A 21,065-nucleotide genomic window follows, 5' to 3' on the forward strand; every position below is an offset into this window, starting at 1 on the left:
ACATTCTAAAAAGAAACATAAGACACACACCAGTTACAGTCACTGGAAGTACTATGCTGGGGGTGGATAGGGCCAGTTACTCTCCACCTGCTAAATAAAGAGAATCACCATGGTAAAAGGTGCCTCTTTGCCCAATTAGCAGGGGTCTATGCTACCAGAGAATCTACAATGAACACCTCAGAAACAACAAAACCCAGTACCCCACAGGCTTGTGGGGGTGGTTGGCACCCTATGTGCACTACACAGCCCCTCGCTCTGGGCAACCCCAGTGCCCCCCAAGTGGAATTATGGAGCTTCTGAAACCTCCATTATTCCCCATGGGAGAAATCTTAAAGACACGTACACTTCAACAAATCACAAAAGATCAGCCCTTTGCCCAATTCCTTTGAAATAAATCTTGAAGTTTCCTTGCCCCCATTGGGAACTACCACCCACCACTCTCTGCTCTGGGTCATCCCTTTCCCCTTGATTTGAAGCTATACATTTGCTGGAATCCCCATTATTCCCTATGGGGAAATTCTTAAAGATGTGTAAACTTTTTTTAAAAAAATCACCAAAAAAATCAGCCCTTTGCCTAATTCCTTTGAAATTTGGGTGGTAGCTTCCACCCATTGGACATTACCACCAGCACCCACTCTTTTTGCCCTCGGACCCTTTTTAAAAATCCAAATCGATTTGGATTTGGATTCGGAAAATTTGGCTACAAAACAAAACAGGGCTGATTCAGATTCAGAAAATTTGGGTACAAAACAAAATGGGGATGTTTCGATTCGGATACAAATCGAAAAAGAAAATTCCAAAATGCACACCCCTAATACATACATCAACAGCTCCATTCTCAGCATTTCAGCTAAGATGACATGCAGTGCAGGGGTGTAGCAAGGTTGGAGTGGGCCCAGAGACAAGATTTTAAAATGGGCCCCTCCCTCACTGAAGCTCAGCTCATGAAGTAAAGAAATCTTAAATGAGGCTGAATAGTGGTAACAAAAAGCATAGTAAAAAGTGTGTGTGTGTGTGTGTGTGTGTGTGTGTGTGTGTGTGTGTGTAAAACCTATGTGCCACAATAGAACATAATCCTAAATTATTTTTTTAAAGGTTTTGTAAATTGTGAATGATGCAAGTCATTTAATGGTACTAGAGAAAGCCATGCTGTTCTTGTAGCTCTAGCTCTTAACACGCAAATCAATTTTGGAGGATGAACACAACTGAAGGAAGCCCGGATGGGTGCGTGGCTGGGGGAGTCAATCATATGAGTTGCCTCTGGGGGGGCCCCCAAGGCAGTGGGCCCCCAGACAACTGTCTCCCCTTGCCCTATTATAGTTACGCCCCTGATGCAGTGTGTGACCTAAAGGCAATCTCGGAGCTCATCAAGTGCATTCTACAAGCCAGTCACCCACAGCTGTCACATCATTTACTTGATTTTTTGTCAGCAGTCATGGACCAAGACTTCCTGGGTACACACAACAACAATGTCTTCTGTCCATCCAAGCACAACACAGATGATAAGTTTGATTCACCAGAAGCAGTCCTGAGAGTTGCTCCATAGCTATAAACATTGTTGCACAACTTGGTGGCATTTATGTCTTTGGTGTAGTCCTCCATCTTGCTTCCCAAGTTCAGCAGACAGGAAGTTTTTGCATCACAGCACCATCATTTTTTAAAAGCTTATTTCTTGCCTTGCTTAGCATGGGTTCCCATTAGAGGCTGTGCATTGGAAACTAACTAGTGATGTGCATGGAACTAGTTTTGGCAATTTAGTTGGAATTCGATCCAAACTACCTGTCTGCAAACAGGTTTGGTTGAACCAGCTGGAGGTCTGTTCCATTGGGTCAAACCAGGTTGAAAACAAGGACCTCTGAGGTAATACGGTATTGTGGATTTGTGGGTGCTTTTCCAACCTCAGCTGTGTAAAGGTATGTAAACAAGCAAAGCACTGCACTCAAAACTATGCTCTAATTATCAAAGTCTTACCTGTACATTGGTAAATGATATATCCACAGGTGTGACCCCTCGTCAGTTATGAAATTTACGATATTAACAAAAATAGGAGTCAGCAGAAAAAGCTAATCCAAAATGAATTGGATTATTCCATGGATCGCCTCCATGGGGCGATCGTTTCTATTCCATTCCCATTATAAGTCAATTAGGAGAGAAACCACCCCATAAATGAACGGAATTCATATGGTGGGGTGGTATTTATCCCATGCCCCATTAAAGCTCTTTGGAATCGGGGAGGACACCCTGTTTCTTTATGTTAACTTCTGTTTTGTGTCCCTAGATGATGAGAACGTCTTAAAACTAATCTGAGACAATGTATAGTTTTGTGCTCCCATGTTAGGGCAGATGAAACGAGCCCCTTCCACCGTGGCAGACCTCAGTGTTTGGAACAGGTAAAGCATTCAGAAGCTTCTGACTCTGCAGAAGCAGGGATTTTAGCCTGCAGAACAAAGCCAAAAGGATCACAACAGCAGTAACCACACAGCATTACAGCTTCGGTAAGCCTGGCATCAGTGGACCAAACATCCACAGTAGATTTCGGGTCTTTTCTTTTCTTTTTGCTTTTAATTTTTTTATTGATTTTTACAATATCTTAACAATCTCGTTACATCCAATTAAACAAATGTTGACTTCCCGCACACCAATCTGCGATAATCACTAACTATACAATTCAACTATTGCTATAGTAATTCAAAACATATATCTAAACCTTACAAACTCGATTTTACTCTACTCAACCTGCTAATAGCACTAAATTTCAAAACCTGTTGAAAAATCAATAGTAGAAAAATAGTTCTTTAGGTATAATAAGAATGGTTTCCAATCTTCTTTAAAATATTCCTAGTGTTGATCTCTTATCAGTACTGAAAGTTTTGCCATCTCAGCATATTCCAAAAAATTTATCAACCAATCTTCTTTTGAGGGCAATTCATTAGCCTTCCATTTCTGCACATATACTATTCTGTCCGCCGTGGTTGCATACATAAGGAATGTTAAATTTCTTGTGGAAAACTCTCCTTGCGTTATTCCCAGCAGGAAGGATTCTGGTCTCTTAGGAAATGTCATTTTAAAAATTTTCTTTAACTCATTATATATCATGTCCCAAAAGGCCTTTGCCTTCCTACAGGACCACCACATATGGAAAAAAGTTCCTTCACAGTGTCCACATTTCCAACATTTTTTTTTGAAACAATTTTATACATTAGTGCTAATTTTTACATGCAGTGAACTTTAAATCCATTTTCCATAATTTTTCCCAAACTTCCATATCTATATTATGACCCACATCTTGAGCCCATTTTATCATAGTCGTTTTAACCACTTCATCTCTTGTCTCCTCCAAAAGCAACAGCCTATACATCTTAGAAACTAATTTTCCATCATTTTCACACAGCTCCTTCTCAAATCTCGACATTTGATCCTCAAATCCAACTTTAAGATCCTTAAACATCCACAGTAGATTTTGGGTCTTTTCCTACTCATCCTATTGGGATTCAGCCCAGAATGGGGGTGTTGTAACTTGGCACCAGGTGGAGAGAGCAAGATGCAGAGGTGGGTTGTATGGCACTGAACAGTTTGCTGAACCTTACTAACCAGGAACCAACCTCACTAACTTCACTAATCTCACAAACCTCATTAACCAGGTACCAAGATAATGGGTTGGCAAAGGGGCACTTTTAAACATGGTTATTCTCTTTATTTAGCAATGTGGGAGTAACTGGCCCTATCCACCCCCAGCACAAGTACCTCCAATGACTGTTGCTAGTGTCTATCTTATGTTTCTTTTAGATTGTGAGCCCCTTGGGGACAGGGATTCATCTTCTTTATTTATTATGTCTCTGTGGAATTGCTTGATAACACCCTAGGCAGTCATTGTAGGGTCACCTACATTGAACTCTGACCCCAGTTGCAACAGCTAGGGAGCAGCTGGACGATTGAGCAGGATAAATAAAAAAGGTTACTTCAGTGCTTCTGCAACCAATTATGTAACCAGAGGAACTCGACATTCTTGCAGAAGTGATTATCACTCCTATAATTAGCAAAACATCTAATTATTTCACCTGCAGAAGACCCAGTGACTTGCAAAATGTAACAAGCAAAATCAATCTGCATGTCAAAAATGGTTATATAAACCCTATAATCCAACTCATAGCCCAAATTAGGGCTTAGAGAGAGGATAGATTTTGTCTTTCATTTTGAACGGTTTCCTCCTACAGTATAGATCATTCCTTAAAGGAATCTCTCCTGATAGGCATTCAAGGCTTGCTTTCATCATAATGATAGTGTGGTTGTGGAGAACTCAACCAGATGTTCCTTTGAGAAAGGAGTTGGCAGAATCCACTCCCACTGAATACAGCTCCTTGAAAGCAAGCTGATGCTAATGCTGACAGTGTAGACAGACTGTAAGACACAAAGCATTTTGCACTACAGGCAAATTTTGCCCTTAGGATGCTGATGTCCCTGATAGGGCTGCAACACCTTGGCATGGTAGGCAAAGGACGGTCAATCATATTTCTTCTGCTGGCACTCCTCCATGTGGTGAACAAAGTGCAGACAATTAAGTGCACTGGAACGGATCCTGTGGATATACCTCATGAATGGTACAAGCCTGGAGAAATTCTCATTGGTGGAATTGTAACTCATATTCACTATTTAATACCCACATTACAATTCAAAGAACACCCTTCTCGGGAGACAAATATTTTTCCAGGGTAAAGTTTTATTTTTCTTGTGTTCAGTGAACAATGTTCTTCTTATACTGTTATATTTGCATGGCTTCAATCTGCTTTGAAAAAAGAGAGGCACCTTTTTAAGGAAAAAGAAAGAATGAATGGCTGTTAGTCAATGCAAGTTGAACAAACTGAATACTTAAACAGTTCCGTTCGGAAATAAGCAATAATGCTGTACTGATGTTTTTTTGCCCTACATTCATAATATTATGAAAAAAGGAAGAAATAATGGTGCCTATAAAAATATAAATGAAAGGTCAATAGGCACTGCATATTTTAAAAATACAATCCCCAGACATCATTAACATTAAGTATCCGCAAGCTGACAATAGGACTTTTAAAATCCACTCTGTTTTGAAAATTTCTATTCAAATTGGAAATATTTAAATTAAATATTTAATTTCTGTTTTAAAAGGGAGTGGTGATGGTAGGTTAATTGAATCACATCAACTTGGGCACACATAGGTATTTGTCACTACAATATGGTTGTCTATTGGCAGGGGTACACAAGACTTGAAAGTGGTGGGGAAATAACTCAATTTGCAAAAGCATTGTGTGAACCGATGGAAAACAAACTGGCATTCACATCAGGTTGTGGGATCACTGGATCTCACAACTACACACCACATGTGGCTCCATTGGACAGGTGGTTGATTAGGCATTCAAGTAACACAGCAACGTATTAACTCCAGTGTGTTTTGTGCTGAATCTTAGGAGTATTCTAGTTTTTATTATCTCCAAATTGGCAGCATAACATACAACTCAGTTTTCTGACCACTTCTCATTGCTGATGTTTAGTGCATTATCACAAGGGTACTTGAGGCCACATGTCTTTCCCCATGTCCAAGACCCCTGAAATGCACTAGTGGATAGGGGGAATGCAGATGCAAAAATGACTCTGGGTAGCCAAGGCCCTGGTCAAGCTTCCTTTCCCACTTGAGATGGGGCTGGGAATACTCGATGTCCTAGCATCTCCCATCAGAAAATGACACTCTGCATGCACTTGAGATGTTTTCCACAAGCAGAAATATTCTGGAGTCAAGTCTGTGGTGGGAAGAGGCACTTAACCAGTGAGTGGAACAGTACAACCATCACTACAGTCTCTGCTTTCTCCCTGCCTCCAGAAAGGTTTATGGTTACATTTTGGGAGAGCCATGATACAGCAGAAACTGGAGGCAGAGTTGGCAGTGAAAGTTTACAAGCCTTGAAAATGTTCTTGTGGCTTTAGAAGTCTAAATCCCAATGAAATTAAAGGAATTCACTTCGTTCTGACCAATGTGGCTTATTGCTTTCAATGTTGCTCACTCATAACTGACTAGTCTGGATGTTGCCACCTGTTACTGGCTACATGGCTAAAGAGGAAAAAGTGGTATTACAAATGTATATTTATTCCATATAAATGTCTCCACAGATGGGCATGATGCATTATAAGCAATATTTCAGGTGAAGACTGAGCTGATTCTCCCTACAGAAGAACAGATATATAGGGCCACTTCACTCAAACTGCCACAAACCAGTAAGTGGGGGAAATCTCAAGCCAATGTCAGTACACAACAGTGTATGCTTCTTGCCCAAGTCCAGTTCCTGCAACAGATTCTCAAAATAAACCAAACATGGTCCGAAGACCCTCCACCCAACTTCATAAGTAGAGCACATGTGGGCAGAGAATCTGGGGGGAATCTTTGGCAAACTTTGGGAATTGAGAATGGAAACTGGACTCAGGTAGCTTCAGACATCACTTCCATTGGCAGCATGTGCTGCCTGTTGTTGACATTACCTCATTATTTCCCCGGCTTACTAGCCAGCACTGGATCTCAGCTAGCTATGTTCCACTTTACTGCTTCTCAGTGAGACTTTGTGAGGACAGGCGGTGTTGGATTGGCCTGTCTCCTTACAGTCAAAAGGATGCATCTTTTAGAAGTAAAGATTGTGAACATTTCATAAGTAGCATATACTGTGACAATTTGACAATTACAACTATACCATGACAAAATGCTTTCCATCCATGTACAGTTTTCTTGTAAAACTACAGCAATTCATTTTATTCACAGTTTAGTGCTAAAGCATTACCAGCACATCCTGGCTTTGGCATTTGCCATCAATGAGATCAATGAGACGCCTAGTATCTTGCCCAATATCACGCTGGGCTTCCACATCTATGACAGCTATGGGAATGAACAAATGACCTATCGTAGCACTCTGGACTTGCTCTTCAAATCACATGGCTTTTTACCCAACTACCACTGTGGCATCCAGAAAAATGTCATCGGGGTCATTGGTGGGCTGAACTCTGATATCTCCTTGCGAATGGCAGAGATCTTAGGTCTCTACAAACTTCCACAGGTAGGACTAAAACTCGTGAGTCATGAGGACTTTCTGTTCTATTTCCCACAAGTCACTTTTCTTTCCGTTAGCAAATGCCTATTTCTGGAAGAGGGAGAGGAATTGTTGGCGAGAAAGGTTATAGAATATGTGGAACTACATTTGTGTTTAATACATGGAGAGAGAGTGCTTGCTAAAGGTGATGGGTTTGAATATAGAAGGTCTTCATGACCAACGGTTGCTGACATCCCAACAAAGTGCTGGTGCATCAGTGCTACATTCCAGATTAAGCATTCAAACGAAGAAAAAGTAATCTCTTTCTGCCTGCACGACACAGACATACGTCTCAGATGCTAGATACGTCTAGTCCATCTTGGAATTGCCTGCATATTTTCTCTTTTAGATTTCATATGGCTCTGTCGAATCAATCACAAGTAATGGAATCCACCTTTCTTCTTTTTACCACATGGTTCCCGATGAGTCCCTTCAGTACCTGGGCATTGTGCAGTTACTTAGGCATTTCAGATGGAAATGGGTAGGGATCATCACTCAGGATGGCGATGTTGGGCAGCATTTCTCAGAAGCTTTGGAGGTAGAACTTTCCCGAAATGGAATGTGTTCAGCCTTCACAGACAAAAGTACAAAAATGGCCATTTTTGATAGTTTCAATGAATTATTCAATAATTTTATATATGCTATTCCAGCTTTCATGGACAGTAAAGCCAATGCAAACATCATATATGGAGAAAGTGCATTTATATGGTTGGCAGCCATGTTGCACATTAAAAAATGGATAGCTCTAGAAGGTACATTCTCTCTGGAGGAGATGTGTGCCAGAAAGGTATGGATTACAACAGCCCAAATCGATTTCACTTTAAGCGTCTTTTTAAAGGATTTTGATATACAGACATTGCAGGGTGCTATTTCCTTCTCATTTCACTCAAAGGAGCTCCCAGGATTCCAAAAATATCTTCAGATGATAAAGCCATTATGGGCAAAAGGAGATGGCTTCATCAAGGAGTTCTGGGAACAAGCATTTGACTGCTCAATGGCAAATTCCAATGTGCCAGAAGACATGGATGGCACATGTACTGGTGAGGAGAGGCTGGAGGACCTTCCTGGGCATTTGTTTGAAATGAGGATGACTGGTCGCAGCTACAATATCTATAATGCAGTCTATGCTTTTGCACATGCCTTACATAGCATGTCCCAATCTAGACCCAGATCCAGACAAATGGAGGGCAGAGGCAAACTGGGTGCTCTGATTGTGGAAGCCTGGCAGGTAATGTGTTCCAGCTGTTATTAAAAACATATACATAAACATAACTAAGTGATCACAGAAATGTTAAACATCAAGTGACCAGCCCTCTGCAGTAGGGATGTGCGAACCGGTTCGAATTCGACCCAGTTTGAATTCAAGCCAGGGTGGTTCGAAAGTTTATATTCGAACCGAACCATCCATCAGGTTCGAGCTGCAGGTTCGAATTCAAACCGAACCAGGGGGTGGTTCGATTCGAACCGGTTTGAACTGGTTCAAACCAGTTTGGACATCCAAAAATTGGTAGTATGGTAGCTGGTACCCAGGGGTACCTGCTACCCAAACCACAAATCAATTTAAAACTTGTTCAATTTTTTAATGAATTTTTGAAAATTATTTTTATTTTTTCTCATAGGATATAATGGGACCCAAACCAGGCCATTATTCCTTATTAAGGAGCACCCATAGGTGCCAACAAGAACCCAAACCATGAAGCAATCGGACAGTAGTCCGATTTTTTATGAATATTTGAAATATTTTCAATTATTTTTCTCATAGATTAAAATGGGACCAGAACCAGTCCTTATCCCCTATTGTGGAGCACCTAGGGGCACAAAAGCGGGGAGGGTGGTAGACAGACAGGGGTGCCTACCACCCACAAAACCCCAATGCAATTGGACACTCCTCTTACTATTGAATTGTTAAAATATTTTTGAATTCCTCATAGGGAAAAATTAGGATTGTGGTGGGTGGTAGTGTCCAAAAGGGGGGGGGGGGGCAGGAAGCTATCAGAATTATTTGAAAGGAATTGTGCAAGGAAGCTATCAGAATTTTTTGAAAGGAATTGGGCAAAATGCTGATTTTTAAGTGATTTTTGAAGTTTACGTGACCTTAAGGTTTTTCTCCATAAAGAAGCATGGAGGTGTCAGCAAATGTATAGCTTCACGTCAGGGGTAAAGGGGTGTCCAAGAGCATAGTGTGGTGGGTGGTAGTGCCCAAGGGGGGCCAGGTAGCTATCAGAATTATATGAAAGGAATTGTGCAAAGGGCTGGTTTTTAAGTGATTTTTGAGGTTGATGTGTCTTTAAGGTTAGCAACGAGAGTGGATTCATGGTTTGTCATTGAAAATCTTATATGCTACCAAAGAATCTACACTCAGAACACTTCAGAAACAACAAAACCCAGGACCCAATGGGTTAGCAACCCATGGAGGTGGTTGGCACCCTCTTTGCACTAGACCACCATTCACTCTGGGTCACCCCAGCACCCCACAAGTGGCTTTAAGGTTTTTCTCCATTGGGAAAAATGGAGGTTTCAGCAGCCCCATAACTGCACTTGGGGGGTGCTGGGGTGGCCCTGGGTTTTGTTGTTTCTGAAGTGTTCTGAGTTTAGATTCTTTGGTAGCATATAAGATTTTAAATGACAAACCATGAATCCACTCTTACTGCTAACCTTAAAGACACATAAACTTCAAAAATCACTTAAAAATCAGCCCTTTTGACCAATTCCTTTCATATAATTCTGATAGCTACCTGGCCACCCTTGGGCACTACCACCCCCCACACTATGCTCTTGGACACCCCTTTACCCCCGACGTGAAGCTATACATTTGCTGACACCTCCATGCTTCTTTATGGAGAAAAACCTTAAGGTCACGTAAACTTCAAAAATCACTTAAAAATCAGCATTTTGCCCAATTCCTTTCAAAAAATTCTGATAGCTTCCTTGCCCACCTTGGGAACTACCACCCACTCTAGGACACCCCTTTCTCCCCAGCATGAAGCTATAAATTTGCTGCAATCCTCATTATTCCCTATGAGGAATTCCAAAATAATTTTAAAATTCACCAATAATCAGAGGAGTGTCCAATTGCCTTGGAACTTTGTGGATAGTAGGCAACCCTGGTTGTCTACCACCTACCCCATGTTTGTGCCCCTTGGTGCTCCACAATAGGGAATATGGGCTGGTTCAGATCCTATTATACCCTATGAGAAAAATAATTAAAAATATTTCAAATATTCATAAAAAATCATAGGGGTGTCTGATTGCTTTGTGGTTTGCATGGTTGTTGTAACCCATGGGTGCTCCACAATAAGGAATAATGATCTGGTTGGAGTTCCATTATATCCTATGAGAAAAAATAGAAATAATTTTTTAAAATTCATTTTAAAAATTGTACAATTGCTTTGGGGTTTAGCTGGCAGGTACCCCTGGGTGCCAGCTACCATCCTACCAATTTTTGGGTGTCTGAACCAGTTCTAACCTGTTAGAATTCAAACCCAACCAGGGGGAGTTTCGAGCAAAACCAAAACCGAACCACCCCCTCCTGGTTCGAACCTGGTTTGAATTTGAACCAAACCGGGCAAACAGGTTTTGTGCACATCCCTACTCAGCAGAAGATAGACACCAACTTCTTCTATCCTTTCTGTTCTCTTCTTCCTTCTCTTCTTTGCCAAATATTTGTGCCAAAATTCCTATAAGTTGATTTCTCTTCCATTAATAATTTTGAAGTAGTTTTACCACTATAAATTGATGAAATTGTGTGTGTCTCCTTCTCATCATTATGCACACATTTCCAAAGCTAGGACATTGCCCATTATCTTGACTTTTGATTTGTTAAGAAGTTGCACTCCTTAACAAGGCTTTTTCCTAAAGGGAGAGGAATGTCCTTTACCCATTCTGGAAAGTTCTTTGAAAAACCTGACAATATTTCAACACCTTTTAGGTCCTTACAAACTCTGCCCCTTTTCACCTAGCTCCATTCAGTGATTCAGAGGATCTCATTCAACAACACTGCTGGAGATGAAATTATATTTAACAAAAATGGAGAAATAGCAACTGGTTTTGATATTACAAATTTTGTCACTTTCCCAAATAACTCCTATGTCAGAGTCAACATTGGGAAACTGGATCCTCAACACCCTCCAGAAAAAATGCTCACCATTCATGATGAGAAGATCCAGTGGCAAAGTGCGTTCACACAGGTGGGGAAATATACACCCTTTCTCTCCAATGAAGAAATAGGTACAAAGAGGAGGGCGGTGGATGCCAGGTTAACAAATAAATACTTCCCAATGAAATTCTTTGGGATGCCATTTACCAGCTGAACTTCACATCAAAAAAAAACCACAGAGTAGAAGGCACAATAGATAAAGGGGAAAGAAATTCTGTGGTTCTCCTCTTTCAATATTTCTAGGCTCCCTGGAAACTAGGCTCCCATCCATACTGCAAAAAATTGGCTCTCTCACACACAAGAGATGTGTGCACCGATGAAGCTGGTTTCCCTCCTTACTGCCCAGACTCCACCTGGAGACTGGACAGTCATAGACATTTCAAAGCCAATCTGACTGGCTCTCTTAGACTGGAGTGCTCCTGTTAAGAAGTGGTTTTATCATAGAATATCATTCAGCTTCCTCATTGTTCCTTTAATATGATAAATGTCCAACTAGGTCAAACAAAAAATATGTAAAGGTTTCCGACTCACTCAGAGGTCTCAGAAGGCACGCAAAAACACATTTATTTGAAAATGAAAAGAAAATTCAAAGTCCTAACAAAAATAAAAATAAAAATAGACCCAATAAAGGCCTATGGACATGCAAGTCTGCTGAATTCATGTTGACCTTTCAATTCCTGAGGGCAGTCAAGAGTGTCCATGTAAGGGGAGGGGGAGCTTTCCTTTTTAGCCTCCATCTTTTAGTAACCAGTCCTTGAGGGCATCAGAGATTTCTGGTATATAGTTTCCACTTTCTGTTATCACTGCCTTTCTCCAGGCTACCATGTCTTGACATCATCCAGACCATTGCCTGCATTGTGTGCACGATCCAAGAATGATCAGATTTGGTTCATTATCATGATCAGGAACATTGGCCCGCCATTCACAGTGCAAATAGACATGCGTTCTCAAGTGAATGATAGAATTTTAGGAGGAATGATTTTTGGACCCTTTGGGCTACTCATATCACCCTTATATGCTGACAGAGGAGAATCCATGCATCAGAAGGGCTATTCTCATGATTCAAATTAGGCTAGGAGATGCATCCTACCCAAGTTCAGGAGTTGTGTGAGCTCCCTTTTCCCAATCGCATGTGAATTAAATACAAAGTGGGACGTGGAGGAGGTGATCATATGCTAAGAAGCCACTTGGTTGGAGGGTTTATGCATCTCTCTTGTTAAACAGGTGGGCCCATATGAACATAAGAACAGCCCTGCTGGATCAGGCCCAAGGCCCATCTAGTCCAGCATCCTGTTTCGCACAGTGGCCCACCAGTCGCCGCTGGAAGCCACAGAAAGTAGTTGAGTGCGTGCCCTCTCTCCTGCCATTACTCCCCTGCAACTGGTACTCAGAGGCATCCTGCCTTTGAGGCTGGAGGTGGCCCACAGCCCTCCGACTAGTAGCCATTGATAGACCTCTCCTCCATGAAGTCATCCAAACACCTCTTAAAGCCATCCAGGTTGTTGGCTTTCACCACATCCTGTGGCAGAGAGTTCCACAAGTGGATCACGCGTTGTATGAAAAAGTACTTCTGTTTGTTGGTCTTAGACCTCCTGGCAATCAATTTCATGGAGTGACCCCTGGTTCTAGTGTTGTGTGAGAGAGAAAAGAATCTCTCTCTCTTCACTTTCTCCACACCATGCATGATTTTATAGACCTTTATCATGTCTTCCCGCAGTGACCTTTTTTCTAAACTAAAAAGCCCCAGGTGTTGTAGTCTTGCCTCATAAGAAAGGTGCTCTAGGCCCCTGATCATCTTGGTTGCCTTCTTCTGTACCTTCTCCAGGTCAACAATATCCTTTTTAAGATGTAGTGACCAGAACTGTATGCAGTACTCCAAGTGTGGTCCCACCATAGTTTTGTATAAGGGCATTATAATATTAGCCGTTTTATTTTCAATCCCCTTCCTAATGATCCCTAGCGCATGGAATTGGCCTTTCTCACAGCTGCCGCACATTGAGTCGACACTTTCAACGAGCTGTCCACCATGACCCCAAGATCCCTCTCCTGGTCTGTTACCGACAGCTCGGATCCCATCAGCATATGAATTGGATGGAGCCCTTGGACCCAGCTGCTTCTTAGCAGGCGATCACTTCTTCCCATTCCTGCTTCATTTTTTACTCACAGATGATAAAAAAATGGGAGTGCACACATCTCCTGAACATGGGTTGGACGCCTCTGCTACCAAATGAGAAATATGTGAATTAACCTGAGGTGAGTGGAGGGGAAGGAAGATCCATGTAATACATCGTGGAGATCATGACAGACTTCAGGGTTTTTGCCCTGCTTAGACTAAGAGATAGTACTTGCATATTCTACCTTAATTAGAATCATATGAAATAGCCTATGAATTGAATGGAGAGGAAGGAAGACCATAGGGAAGATCATGATAGATTTAACACATTTTTCCTACTTGAACCAGGCAGTAGCACATTTAGGCATGCACCATGGGGCAGGAATCCATGGCCTCCTGCCTCCTGGGGGGCCTCCAGATGATCTTGGGAGCCTCCCCAGAACCCCATTGCCCCACTGCTGCTGCCTGGCCGCTGCTACTATTTCCCCTTCACCAGTCACTTGCCACTCACCTCCGGTGGTTGCAGCTGTGGTGGGCACAGGTTGGCCCTCTTGTCAGCAGACCGGCCTCCTCGGGCCTGCAGACCAGCCTCCTATGTCTGCATGCGTGTGCTTTAGGAGTTATGTTACGTCACGGGATGTGACACTCCATAACTCTTACTGCCCACACATGCAGACAGAGGGGGCTGGTGGTGGCAGGCACAGGTGGTGGCAGCTGTGGCAGGCACAGGCGGGCTTCCCCAGCCTACAGACCTGCCTCCTCGGGCCTGCAGACCAGCCTCCTATGTCTGCGTGCATCACGGGATGTGACACTCCATAACTCCTACTGCCCACACATGCAGACAAAGGGGGCTGGTCTGCAGGCCCAAGGAGGTGAGTCTGTAGGCTGGGAAGCCCGCCTGTGCCCACCACAGCTGCCACCACCAGGGGATGAGTGGTGAGCAAAGGCCCGCCTGTGTCTGCCGCCACCGGAGGGTGGGTGGCAAGAGGCGGTGAAGGGCAAATACTGGCGGGGGCTGGGCAGCAGCGGCAGGGGCCAGGTAGCAGCATTTGTTTTTAAAGGGGGGTTCACAATGACTGGGGGGGCTCTGAAGCCTCGGGTCCGAACACCAAATATATCTACGTGCACCTCTGGAACCAAGAGGTGATACTAGGATGAATAACACATCCCACATCCCAAATAATTGGAGGTGGGCAGTGGGTAGATTCTTTTGTGCAGCCCGTCTGTGAAAAAGATATATAATGGACTCGCAGGAATCCATACATCACTACTGATGGGTGTAATTATTCCATGTAATCAACCCACTTGTTTTCATTGTTTTATAACGAGAATTTCCCCAGATATTTCCTAAATTTGTTCCATTGTTCAATGATAGGTGCCTCCCCTCTCTCTATGTAATGACATCTGCTATCCTGGATCCCGCAGGAAGAAGAAGGAAGAGGAGAAATTTTGCTGCTATGATTGCATTTCTTGTCCAGAAGGAATGATTTCAGAACTGGAGGGTAGGAATTACACTATTATTTTTATTTATTTAAGTAAGTAAGTTAATAAGTAAAAGTCTGTTACAATCCATGACCAGTCAACATACACACTCAAAATATAAAACAGCATAAAAACAACATCAAAACAGTAAAAACTGATAACACCATATCAGGTTATACAAAAATCTCAGTTACAACTAAGTTGTTCCCGTCTCAGTTTACAGGCTGCTGCACAGAATCTTGCTGTCCCCACTGTGACAGCTGCATGATGATCCGCCAAAAGATAGGAGATGTAATACTCTTCTGATTGACCAGGCCTATTTTTTAAAAATGGTTCAATCCAGATGGTATGAATGCCCCTGTAATAGGAACAGTGTTAGAGAAAATTGAGACATACTCACATGGACATAACCATTTCCTTAATGGAATCCCCTTAAATCTGCCATCCAAAATGGCAGGAGGCAAGGCATTAAACCACACCAGCGAAAAAGCTCTCCTCTGATTTAAGGCGGGCGAGGTATGCAGCTGGCTGAGGGTAGTTTGAAAAACCACCTAAAATACTACTGGTGGTAACCAGAGTTAGATCCAATTGCTTCTCCATATCCCCAGGGCATCCTGGGGAGACCCCTGGGACTGGGAGGCTTGTTTCAGACTCCCAGTGGGGGTCTCAGCCCTGGATGAACCATAAGGCAAAACAAGCACATGCTTAGGGCATCAAGGGAAGGGGGGGGCACCACAGAGTTTTGACCCTAGCTATCATGCCCTTAGCTATCATGCCCTTAACTCTTTCATCAAACTTAAGAACTGCCCTCCTGGATCAGGCCCAAGAAGGCCCATCTAGTCCAGCATCCTGTTTCACACAGTGGCCCACCAGATGCTGCTGGAAGACACAGGCAGAACCTAAGGGCATGCCCTCTCTCCTCCTGTTACTCCCCTGCAACTGGTACTCAGAGGCATCCTGCCTTTGAGGCTGGAGGTGGCCCACAGCCCTCCTACTAGTAGCCATTGACTGACCTCTCCTCCATGACATTATCCAAACCCTTCTTAAAGCCATCCAGGTTGTTGGCTCTTACCACATCTTGTGGCAGAGAATTCCACAAGTAGATCATGCATTGTGTGAAAAAGTACTTCGTTTGTTGATCCTCGATTTCCTGGCAATCAATTTCATGGAATGACCCCTGGTTCTAGTGTTATGTGAGAGGGAGAAGAATTTCTCTCTGTTCACTTTCTCCACACCATGCATGATTTTATAGACTTCTATCATGTCTCCCCACAGTCGTCTTTTTCTAAACTGAAAAGCCCCAGGTGTTATAGCCTTGCCTCATAAGAAAGGTGCTCTAGGCCCATGATCATCTGGGTTGACCTCTTCTGCATCTTCGCCAGGTCTACAATGTCCTTTTTAAGATGTGGTGACCAGAATTGTACGCAGTACTCCAGGTGTGGCCGTGCCATCGTTTTGTATAAGTTTTGACCACTGTTTTGAGGTCATATATAAATTGGGCCACCTCACTGCTTACCTCTACTTCTAGATCATTTATGAATAAATTAAAAAGCACCTGTCTCAGTACAGATTCCTGGGGGACCCCACTTCTTACTTCCCTCCATTGTGAAAACTCCATTTATACTTACCCTCTGTTTCCTGTCCTTCAACCAGTCAGCACTCCACACATGTACTTGTCCTGTTATCTCATGACTGTTTAGTTTTCTCAGGAGACTTTGATGAGGAACTTTTTCAAAAGCTTTTTCAAGGTCTAAGTATACTATGTGAACTGGATCACCTTGATCCACACACTTGTTGACACTCTCAAAGAACTCACTTGTTGACACTCTCAAAGGTTAGTGAGGCAACCTCATGGTTTAATGGTTCAACAGCCTCCCTGGCAGGTTTCCTGCTTCTGATGTATTGAAAGAAGTTTTTGTTATTCCCCTTGATACTTTTGGCTAAATGTTCCTCAAACTCTCTTTTCACCTCCCTTATTGTCACCTTGCATTTCTTTTGCCACATTGCATTCCACTGCCACACTCAACTTTAGTCGATTTTTTGTAATTGTTTTTATCTCCTGTGTTTGACTTTACTCTGCATAGTTACAAAAACATTTTCTTTGGCTCGGTGAGTGACTAAAGTTTTGAGAAACTACTAAACTATGTATCTGAAGTGAAAAGTCATTGATTTGTGAAAGATTACTGTAAAGAGCAGTACAAAAATTTGATAAAACTTCACGTAAAAGATGGTCATATGTTATGATGTCAGACCTTTAAGATGAAATATTTTTCTCAAGCGTTCGTTCTGTTGCGACAATTTAAAAGAAATTATAGGCAGTGGGACTGTTTTGTTTTACCTTCAAATATCTAGAAGAAAACTTTTAAAAATTTAAATAAAATAAGGTATATGTACTGTAAATAATTTGCTTGAGTCTTAATGTCTCGTCAGTTAAGCAATGGAGGGGGCAGAGGGGGGGCACCATTGTTGGGCTGTGGTTAGGGTATCAGTTGTCCTTAATCCAGCCCTGGGGGGGTCTCCTCATGTTTTCCCACAGCACATAGCCGCCCCATGGTGGCACATGATCAGAAAACCAGGGTTAGCACAGCACTCGCTCCACTAAGGTCAGTTAAGTGGATGGCTTATTTGGCAGGCTAGCCACCAGAGAACCACTGGGCCTGCCTGCGAGCCCGGTGGTTCTCACATTGGGTAAAAAACGGCCCACATTGTGAGAATAGCTTCAGTATGTAATTAAAAGCCTGGCTGAAAAAATGTCTGCCTTGAGTACCTTTCCAAAAGTTTTAAGAGAAGGGGAGGCTCTTATTTCAGCAGGGAGCATGTTCCAAAGCCTTGGGGCAGCAATGGAGAAGGCCTGTCCCTGGGTCGCCACCAGAGGCAACTGCAGATGAACCTCTCCTGATGATCTCAATGGGTGGTGTGGTTCATAGTGAGGAGGTCAGTCTCTTAAATTCCCAGGGCCAGAGCTCTTTAGGGCTTTATAGGTTATAACGGAGACCTTGTATTTAGCCTGGAAACATATCGGCAACCAGTGTAGAACTTTTAAGATAGGAGTGATATGGTCTCTCCGAGATGATCCAGAGACCAAACTGGCTGTCACGTTCTGAACCAACTGCAGTTTCCTGATTACGTACAAAGGCAGCCCCACATAGAGCGCATTGCAGTAGTCAAGTCCGGAGGTGACCAGCAGATGTACTGATGATGAGGAGGAGGAGGAGGAAGAGGAGGATAAAAAGATAGAGCTTGTTGCAGTAGTCAAGTCTAGAAGTGAACAGAAGATGCTTATTGCTGTGGTAGAAATGACTAAGGCTTTGAAACTGCTTAGCTGTTTTACGGTTGCTTATGTGTTTCATTTCAGACATGGATTCCTGCATGACCTGCCCACATGATCACTTTCCGAACAAAGGGCAATATCAATGCATTCCCAGGATTCTAAACTTCCTCTCTTTTCAAGAACTTTTAGGAATCACATTAGCTTTTGTGGCTATTTTATTTTCCATCATCACAGCTCTGGTGCTGGGAATCATCATTAAGCAACGAGACACTCCCATAATCAGAGCCAACAACCAGAGTCTCACCTACCTTCTCCTCATCTCTCTCCTCCTTTGCTTCCTCTTCTCCTTGCTCTTCATTGGGAAGCCTAAACCCATCACCTGCCTCCTCCGACACACTGCTTTTGGCATCATCTTCTCCATTGCCATTTCTTCTGTTTTGGCCAAGACCATCACAGTGGTCGTGGCTTTCATGGCTTCCAGGCCAGGCAGCATTTTCCGGAAATGGGTAGGGAAAAGATTGGCCTATTGGACTGTCATTTCTTGTTCCCTTGTTCAAGTTGGCATTTGTGCTGTTTGGTTGGGCACTACTCCCCCATTCCCAGATCTGGACATGCACTCCCTGTCTGGAGAAATCATAGTGACATGCAATGAAGGATCAGTTACCATGTTTTACTGTGTTCTGGGCTACATGGGATTTCTGGCCATTGTCAGCTTCACGGTGGCTTTCCTGGCCAGGAAATTACCGGACAGTTTTAATGAAGCCAAGTTCATCACCTTCAGCATGTTGGTCTTTTGCAGTGTTTGGCTGTCCTTTGTTCCATATCTGAGTACGAGAGGAAAATACATGGTGGTTGTGGAGGTCTTCTCCATCTTGGCTTCCAGCACTGGGTTACTGGGGTGCATCTTTTCCCCTAAATGTTACATCATTGTGTTGAGGCCTGATTTGAACAAAAGGGAGCATCTAATAATGAGAAAACATCCAGGGATGACATAATTTCTCTGCCTTTGTCCTGTAAAATCCTTAAGGCTGTTAAGAGCAATAAAATAATAATAATACTAGAATGATTAAAGCAGTAATAAAACAGAGGAGGCACTAAGTCAACAGGAGATATCGAAGATCAGTGTCTTGCAGTATTTTTAGCTTCTTTTTTAATAATCCCCGAATCTGTACCCAAGATTTAAAGTGAGTTACAGATCTCGAATGACTGAAATACATTAGTTAGAATATGCCACGATTGATGAGTCTGGCTGAGATACCCCATACAGGCTGTTTTTAACCTAAATAGTATATAGATCCTTCCATGGGAATAAGAGAGGCAGTGTGCATTCCTGAGATTCAGTGAGGCTATTCGCACGTGAGTGCAAAACCTGGCTAAGTGTGCCCAGCCTGGATTTGCACACCCATGCGAAACATTAGGATCGTGCCCGATCCCGGTGGTACCACGGTGGAAAAATCGCCGATGGAGCCACCTAGTAAAATGAGGTTAAGGGAACGAGTGCTCCCTCCTCCTCGTTTTCCCGATCATCTCTCAGCCACAACTGCAAGAAACTGAGCCTGGCAGACTTGGGGGTGGGAAGGGGATCCCTGTAAAGCACCATACACCTGCGCAGTGTGTTACTGGATTTCCAGAGGGTGCATCCAGGCACCCTGATCCCTGGAGCTGCCAGTAGCAGCCACTGCTAGTCTGAGTGGACTATCCACCAGCCTAGGAATGTTTCCAAGATGGTCTGTGGAGAAATAAGTCCTTTTGGGCTTCCTCCCTACACACCTGGGTAGCTCTTTTCCCCTGGTTGTGAGAAAGGACTCAGTGACAACTGAAGTTCCATTTGATGTCTGAACCAGTCCATTGGTAGAGATTCCCCTTTATCTCTGGGATTAAAAATCTGAGGTGCTACAATTGACATCTTTCTCTCCCAGGTTCTTACCTACCCACTGTCATTTGACAGTGAAGTTGTCCGCAGGGAATTGACAGAGGGAGTGTGACTCGATTGGTTTTTCTAGATCACTTAACAGCTTTCAGTACCATCAGCTATAGTGCCATTCTGGATCACCTGAGGGATTTAAGGATCACAGGCACTGCCTTGCAGTGCTTCTGTTCCTATTTCTTGGGTAGATTTCAGATGGTGGTGCTTGGTAACAGTGGCTCTTTGAAAGGGAGCTATTCTAGGGAGTCCCTCAGGGCTCCATCCTGTGACCGGTGTTTTTAAATACCTACATTAGAACAAATTTAAAACAATGCAGAGCCATTTTTAAAAAATTCATAAGAACGATTTAAAAACTTTGGAAGGCCACTTCTGAGGGCTCTCTTGAAGGCCAGCAATGAGCCCAAACTACAGATATCTGCCAGGAGTGCATTCCACACTCCATGAGCAGCTACATAGGAGCACGGTTCTGAGTCACCAGCAGATATATTGGTGGTAACTGGAGATAGACCTCTCCAGATGATCTCAACGTGCAATCGGGATCATACAGAAGTAGGGACTCTTCTTCTGAGAGCTAAGGTAACCTGGACCTAAACTTCTCAGGGCTTTAAAGTGATAACCAGCACTTTGTATTTTGCCTGGAAACATACTGGCAGCCAATGCAACTGTTTAAGAAGAGGCATAATATGGTCTCGCCGGGTTACCCCAGAGACCAGTCTGCCTGCCACAAGCCTGGATGTTACCAGCACCAGTGTTTTGAGTTCATTCTCTTCAAGGAATGGGCGCAGCTGTCAAATCATCCAAAACTCATGGAATGCAATCCTGGATATAGACTTCACCTGAGACCAAGAGTTCTGGATCTCCCAAGCCTCACTCTGGAAAGAGCATTCCCAAGCTTTGTACCTGTTCCATCTGGGTTATTGCAACCCCATTTAGCACAGGAAGATCTAACATATCCCTCAAATTCCGATACCCCACAATGATCCCCCACAATCCCCCTCTAAGTCGTGCTTGGA

General features: G+C 43.2%; 1 protein-coding gene across 1 annotated transcript; it reads left to right on the forward strand.

Moving 5' to 3' along the window:
* The first annotated feature begins 4,482 nt into the window (after positions 1-4,482).
* Positions 4,483-19,120, forward strand: LOC128330807 (vomeronasal type-2 receptor 26-like). Its single transcript, XM_053264174.1, has 5 exons — positions 4,483-4,709; positions 6,779-7,070; positions 7,453-8,331; positions 11,063-11,276; positions 18,210-19,120. The coding sequence occupies exons 1-5, from the start codon at positions 4,483-4,485 to the stop codon at positions 19,118-19,120; spliced, it is 2,523 nt and encodes an 840-aa protein (XP_053120149.1).
* Positions 19,121-21,065: the final 1,945 nt, after the last annotated feature.

The sequence above is a fragment of the Hemicordylus capensis genome, chromosome 6 (genome assembly GCF_027244095.1).
Source record: "Hemicordylus capensis ecotype Gifberg chromosome 6, rHemCap1.1.pri, whole genome shotgun sequence".
In the NCBI taxonomy this organism is placed as follows: domain Eukaryota; kingdom Metazoa; phylum Chordata; class Lepidosauria; order Squamata; family Cordylidae; genus Hemicordylus; species Hemicordylus capensis.

What these genes read in the sequence shown, in the direction of transcription:
- LOC128330807 (XM_053264174.1), top strand. Translation starts at nt 4,483, where the DNA reads ATGGTAGGCAAAGGACGGTCAATCATATTTCTTCTGCTGGCACTCCTC. An exon ending in GTCTCTACAAACTTCCACAG is followed by an intron (nt 7,071 to 7,452) that starts GTAGGACTAAAA and finishes TTTCTCTTTTAG; the next exon opens with ATTTCATATGGCTCTGTCGA. An exon ending in TGAGAAGATCCAGTGGCAAA is followed by an intron (nt 11,277 to 18,209) that starts GTGCGTTCACAC and finishes GTTTCATTTCAG; the next exon opens with ACATGGATTCCTGCATGACC.